This window comes from Nanorana parkeri, unplaced genomic scaffold, assembly GCF_000935625.1.
Source record: "Nanorana parkeri isolate BGI_ZX_2015 unplaced genomic scaffold, ASM93562v1 scaffold1371, whole genome shotgun sequence".
NCBI classification, from domain to species: Eukaryota; Metazoa; Chordata; class Amphibia; order Anura; family Dicroglossidae; genus Nanorana; species Nanorana parkeri.
In genome coordinates, this window is record NW_017307639.1 from 94,713 (window position 1) to 101,513 (window position 6,801).

General features: G+C 40.5%; 1 protein-coding gene across 1 annotated transcript in view; it reads left to right on the top strand.

Moving 5' to 3' along the window:
• Window positions 1-458: 458 nt before the first annotated feature.
• The window catches only part of SLC7A8 (solute carrier family 7 member 8), a 48,450-nt gene continuing 42,107 nt past the window's right edge, over window positions 459-6,801 (top strand). Inside the window, exons 1-2 of the mRNA XM_018569644.1 lie at window positions 459-527; window positions 4,260-4,459. Of these exons, the coding sequence (XP_018425146.1) occupies window positions 4,318-4,459 (142 nt within the window). The 5' untranslated portion in view covers window positions 459-527; window positions 4,260-4,317. The remainder of the gene's footprint in view (window positions 528-4,259; window positions 4,460-6,801) is intronic.

Consider the following 6,801-nt stretch of genomic DNA (forward strand, 5'->3'; position numbering starts at 1 on the left):
GAATGTGTGAAATAATCAAATCTAAAGGTGGTCCGACCAAAAATTAGAGTGCGTTTTTTTAGGGGCCAGGCAGTGTATAATAATACATCATATAACTAAAACAAAATCCATGGTGGTGAGTAAGTGTGGCAGTGCCCCCGAGTAGGAATGGGTTAAGGAACCCATGCCATCTGGTGTAGGATCAGGATGACATCTGGGCGTTTATGAGGACTGTGAAGGGGGAGGAGCCTGTCGGGGATAAAAGGGCTGACAGGCGGCGAGCGTAGCACACAGCTCCGGGAGGGCACACGGTGCAGGTGTACGGAGGAGGCAGTGTCCTCATCCGTGACGACAATACAAGACTGCACACATACATGCTAAGTGATCCCAACGGCAGCACACACAATACACACACGGCCCCCATTACTACATCGCTGTACCATGGCATAGCTCTGACACATCAAAAACAACACAATCCCACAAAAGACATCCGATTGTGAAGGAAATGCGCACGACACCCTGAAATAAGCGGCGGAGACCAGGATCTGGTAAGCGACCTGCTATGGGGCTTGTTTACAATGGGGTCACCGTGTACTTGTGTTGGTGGATGATTTGCATGTGCGATCTGAACGCTGGGTGTGTGATAATACATAGATCGGGGTGTATGGAGATGTGATGTATGCGGGCAGCATTCATCTTTCATCCACATTTAATGGAGCTGTCATTTCATAGAGCTGTCGGGATGATGGCAGGGATCATGTCTTCTAGCATCCTGATCGAGAATCCCCGGTCCTAGTGCAATGTACTACTCATTTCTCCTGGAACTTTTGGGAGATAAACAAGGAGCAGTCTGCTGTCACATCACATAGGGAAACTGCCAAGATTATTTTTAGACATTTAGCAATCCAGTGATTTCTAGTTACATGAAGAAATAAGTGCTAGCTACTCTGCCTTACAGCAAATGATCAAATAGGGTTCTATTGTGTTTTCATTTATTATATGCTACCTGATGGGTGTCTGAAATAAGGCTGTTGGACTGCTGTAAGTTTTCAAGGTGATCTATCAACAATGATGTAGTGCCTGATTGGATTCATATTAATTGGTTTGTCTAGGCTTCTCTGTATATGACATAGTTATGGTAAGTCTAAGGGAGATTGTATAGTGTATGGCCAGCTAAAGGCAGCATCTGCTGAACAGAAAGATGATTATATGGTAACTAAGGCCCCATGCACACCAAGGCGACAGTGTTTTAGCACTGTTTTCTCTCGTTTTTTTGGTAGCAATTCTTTGCACGTTTTTTATGTGCATTTCAGCGTGTATTACAGGCGTTTTCTGTTCATATGTCAGTGCATTTTTTAAAAGCTCGTTTTCAGCTCTCCAATGAGAAACAGGCTCAGCTGCTGAAACGCGCATAAAGAAAAAATGTGCAGAATCGCTCAAAATCAGTGCATTTCCATTGAAGTCTATTGAGCCAAACGAGTTGATCACATGACAAAAGAAGCTCAGGGACTATTTCAAGCAACATGCGTATTTGTACGCGCAATTCTACACGTTTGCGTGAACGGCCCCGATAGGAATGGATGGGATTTTATTTGCATGTGTTCCGCACGACGAAACCACCCTGTTGACAACGGGGTCTAAGGCTTTGTTCAAAATACATGCTTTTTGAGTTCAAGTTGGCATGCACAAAGGAAGGATATAAAAGAGGCTATTGTGTGCTGTTTGTCTAGGTGACACACAGCCATGCCTTTATATGGATATTTCTATATTCATATAAATATGGCCACTTGTAGTTGACAATTTTACTGAATAGCCTCTTATGGTGCCATTATTGTATTTAAATACACAGGCATGCGGGTATTATTATTATTAGTGTATAAAAGGTTATACGGGGCATCCCATAACTGGGGCACCTAAGCCAGTCATACACTGGTATTTTTTCATACGAACGTTTATACCAAAAACATCTCATGAGAACATTCGATAATACTGTTAGAGACTTATTAAGAGAGGACTCAGAAGGTTAGAAAATCGTATACATTTATTCAGTTCATAAAAATTATTTCTCCATGATGAAAGTTAAAATTGAAGTTAATATACAGTATATACATGATTATCGAATCCCTAAATTCCTTGCATATAGATCATACATAATTAATTGTCTATTTCCTAATGTCAATCATTTATCCATCATTATATTACATATACATAGTTGTGCCGCTCCATTGATCCCCTACGCGTTTCACATATGTGCTTCTTCAGGCGGTTCTATTCTCGACAAAAAATCCAGGGATCAGAGGTCATGTAGGGATCCAGTTCCAGGAGGACAGGACCAGTTCCAGTCACCCCGGAAAGTTCGAGTCGCGGAGCCACAGATGCATAAATAGGTCCAGCAGGAATTTTGTATCTTCAAAAGATTCTCCTCTTCGAAATCCACCCGTTTGTTCTTAGTTTCCTGTTACCTGTGTCCTCCTCTCCTGTATGTGCCTCTCGCTTTCATGTGTGCCTCTCACTCACAATTTTCTAACCTTCTGAGTCCTCTTTTGAGAAAACCCCACCACAACTTTTGTTGTTTATGTATATGTACTTGACTAGATTGGTGGTGAGGTCTCAGATCACCTGGGTGTAGATCTTGGAAAGTGCTTTTTTGAAGTGACTGTTGGAGACTTGACGAATGTTTGAATCCACGATTGATTTTGGAATAACCAAAAAACACTTTCACTGTTTAAATTTCATTAATTTGAGAAAAAAATCCAACCTGCTCCTTTTTTTTGATTTTTTTTTTTTTCTTTTTGTGTCTTTTTTCATGACTACGATCAAAAATGATCATCAATATGACCCCAATAACTATTAGAATATCAAATGTCCTAAAATCACTTTTATTTGTTCAACAAAATTCGACTATCTTTTGTGCTCCTTTACTATTATGTACATACTTATCTGGGGGGGATGATGTCTTTTCTCCTGCAGCTGATACAAAACTAAAAGGCAGCTCTATTATCACTTGTATTAACTGGCTTATAGCATTGTGTATTGTAGTGCACAGTAAAGCCAATCAATGGAGCACACAAAGCAAACAGAAACATAGTGGAAGCCCCAGCTGCTGGAAGATAAAACAGATATGTTAACAGGAATGAAGCACTTTAGAGCCCTGGTACCCAATGCTGTGGCCGGGGGCCACATGCGGGCCTTTGGTGTTTGAAGTGCGGCCCTGGTATTCAGTAGGGGGAGCATTGATTTGTAAATGGGACTTTGATAGCAGTGGTCTCTAACTGTTTCATGGCCCTAGACTGACTCTCTCCTATAAAATGGCTTCAGTCCCCGAACGTAGATCAATCTCTGACCATTTCCTCTAGTTCCAACTGCTCAAATATCAGCCAAGTCAGCGGGATCAGTGATGGCAATTTTCTAAACACACTGGTGTCTTTCCCACTGCTAACACAAAGAACATGTAGAAGAGAAGACTTCCACCCTGGTAAACTAGAGCAAATCCAGCCATATATTAGCCATATCCTGCTGATTTGACTGCAGATCTGTGGCCCTGTCGGTACACCTCCATTCGGCAAAAGTCCATTTTTAATCGACTTTTGTTAAAGAAGCCAGGCCAAAAATGCTCAGTTAGTGCAGCCAATCAGCTGCCATCATTGTTCAGGTATTCTGACAGCCATGGTTGTCAGAAAAGCCCATCAGAGGGCAATTCCCCACTCACGCGGTTTAATGTATGGCCAGCTTAAGTCTTAAAGTGACACTAAACTCTGGAGCTAAATCTAAAAAATGCATTCAAGTACCCTAATTATTAATAAAAATGTATCTTATTTGTATCACTCGGCTGTAGATTCTTAAATCATCTCTGAATTGGTGCTGACACTGTCCTTCCTTCTGGAGGGGGGCTACTTTTGTTCCCCACGGTCCCTGTGTGTGTTGTAAAGTAACCACCACTCCAAGATCACTCCTGTGATTGACTACAATCTCATGTTTAGTTTACTAAGCTGTATTGAGATTGTAGTCTATCATGGAAGCGATGGACTACAGCTTGGCTTACCTATAAATGTTTTTTTTATATACTTTGGGATATAATATATATCTATATCCCATTTTCTTTGGTGTGCTCTTTTCCTGTAATTTGGCATGAATATTCTATTTATTCTTCGTATGCAATTTTGGTGCATTAAATTGGTATTCACAAATACTTGATCTAACCAAAAGCTCCAAACAAATTCTGTTTTCTTAGACAACTGTATCTTGTAAATTGATTATTCCTTTTGCTTTCTCACACTCAGGTCTGGTGGTTAAGCATCTCTTGCCTTCTGGTATTCACCAGTCACTGTGGCAAGAAAGATGGCGGAAGGCGCCCGGTTACGAACCAGTGCTGAGAAGATCCCAGAGGAGCAGGGACAGGATTCTGGCTCTGGATCAAGCTCTGGAGGAGTGGCCCTAAAGAAGGAGATTGGGCTAGTGAGCGCATGTGGCATTATCGTAGGTAAGTCGCCATGTGTTATTTCCATTTCAGCTGTTTAGAAGGACTTGTTATAGGATGGGTGACTTTAAAAAAATTGTTTTAACAGTGTTTGCTTTTCTTTTTTTTTTAAATTTGAAAAGTGGCTTCCTTATTACCATGTATATGTACATATCTTTTAATGGACAGATTATGGATGTGAATGGACAGGTTATATCGATTCCATTGTTCAGGCATCATACCACTTATAAAGATTTCAATATAAGAGGATGCGCCCATGTTTTCTACCACTTCCAGCTTTGTCAGTGATGGATGAACTGGGTTCATGTGGAAGATAGACCTTTGAATTTCTTGACCATTGTTGTAAAAGCAATAACAGATCTGCACAGAGAATTGCGATTCTACTCAAACATTTGACATATCCTACCTTCCTCCATCTCTAACTGTCTATAGACAGCTATAGTCGGCTAATCAATACTTCACTTGTTAGAGCATATGACTCCCTAACTTTTCTCTCGCATGACAGCACTGGCAATTGGATGTTTAGAGACCTAGTGCTGTTACTTTGAGGCATGGGGAGAGCACAGGGAAGGTATGTATAGGTTACCAATGAGGCTGCCATTAAAGTGCACCTATTGTGTTGGCCTACATGGGCAAAGCATTAGTTCACTTCAAGAAGGTTACCTTCAGACCTTATTCACATTGCCTGTATATTAAAGCAATTATTAGGTCCAGAGATATAGGTTGCTGATGTTTTTTGCTAGTCTTGACTTTTTTTGTCTAAATGTCGAGGTTAGATCTGTTTCATCCTGCCTTCCAACACTGCCCTTGAATCCATTGAAGTCTTGACTTTTTTTCTTCTAAATTTCAAGCATGGATCTGTGTTGTCCTGCCTTCAAACACTATCCATGAATCCCTAATGTGGTGGACAGCCTCACTGACCAATAGAGGGGCTTGGAAGGCAGAAGGGGATGACCAAGCATGACTTTTACCTGTCAAGATTTGCACATCATTTTTACAATTTATATGTCTGATCTACTAGTCATTTTGATATGCAAATAATGGCAACCTCTTTGTATTTTATATTCATATTTTCACTATGCATTGCCAAGGTTTGTGAAAGGTTTAATTTAACATCTATCTATCTATCTAGATAGATATACAGGGAAGCCTCAGGAATTACTGTATCAGTAACTCCACCTTTTTGTTTTTATAATCACACTAATGTAATAATGTTTTAATGAGACAATAATGATGTCAAGAGAATAATAAACTGAAGATTTCAGGAGCTAAAATAATGAACGGTATTAGAATAACTCTTATCTATGGTACTTGATTGTGTGGGATATGGGCCAGAGCACTTTTCTTTGTAATCTTCCAAGAAAAAGGTCTTCAGGATTCAAATTACCAAAACAGGATGGACCATAATCTGCTGTACAATGGGGATCTAAACACAGGGTGCTTTGTGTTACTGTCACACACAAATAGCACAGACCTGGCTAACAGAGATACCTGTGTTACTCTTAGGCATACACAGTATACATATACCTATACATGCTGTATATAGGTAGAAAGTTTGTTTGCAAGTATGGATATGTATGTTGTAGGGTATAGCTCAAATGGGGATCACCTTCCCTGTGAAAAAGGTAGTCCAGGCAGCAAAGTTCCTTTTTTCAATCTAACTAGTAGTCAGTTTTTATTTAAAAGGTTGCAATAAAATAAAACGGAAAATAAATCCTTGCCATCCAGGCTCTGACTAAACAGGCAGGTTTCCTCTCTACCAGGGGGTGAGCTTATCTCAGCCACCTCACAAAAACAAAAGTACTTTCAGCAACCTTCTATTAACAACCATCCACCTTGTAGCTCTCTCAGAATGAGTCCCAGGCCAGAGAAACATCATTATTCAGCCTTTTCCTTTTATCTCACCTGGATAAGCAATCATTAAGCACTTAACAATCCAGGTGAGAGACAAAACTCGAGCTGGATTATTCAGACCCAAAGTCAGCCTGAAAACCCGGTCTGGGTTCTGCTAATCCTGTACACAGTACAGAAAACGAGGGGAAATATATCGCCCCTCGATGACTTTACCTTTACTTATGTCACAATGTGTACAATGCACATTGACATGTGGTTCTCTTCTAGCAGTTATTTCTGACCTGCTTTTCGCTATCGCTAGCTGTGTCAAAAATTGTTCTGGGCATGTAGGACAGAATGAAGATGTTCTTCCCAGAATAAGTTATCCATCTCATTATAGCTCCTTTTAAAAATCCATGTTGATGATCCATGACAAAAATTGAGGCTGTTTTTTGAGCAATAGTTTTAAAGCCACTGGTGGAACTACCGGGGCCCGGCGTTCCACCTGTTAG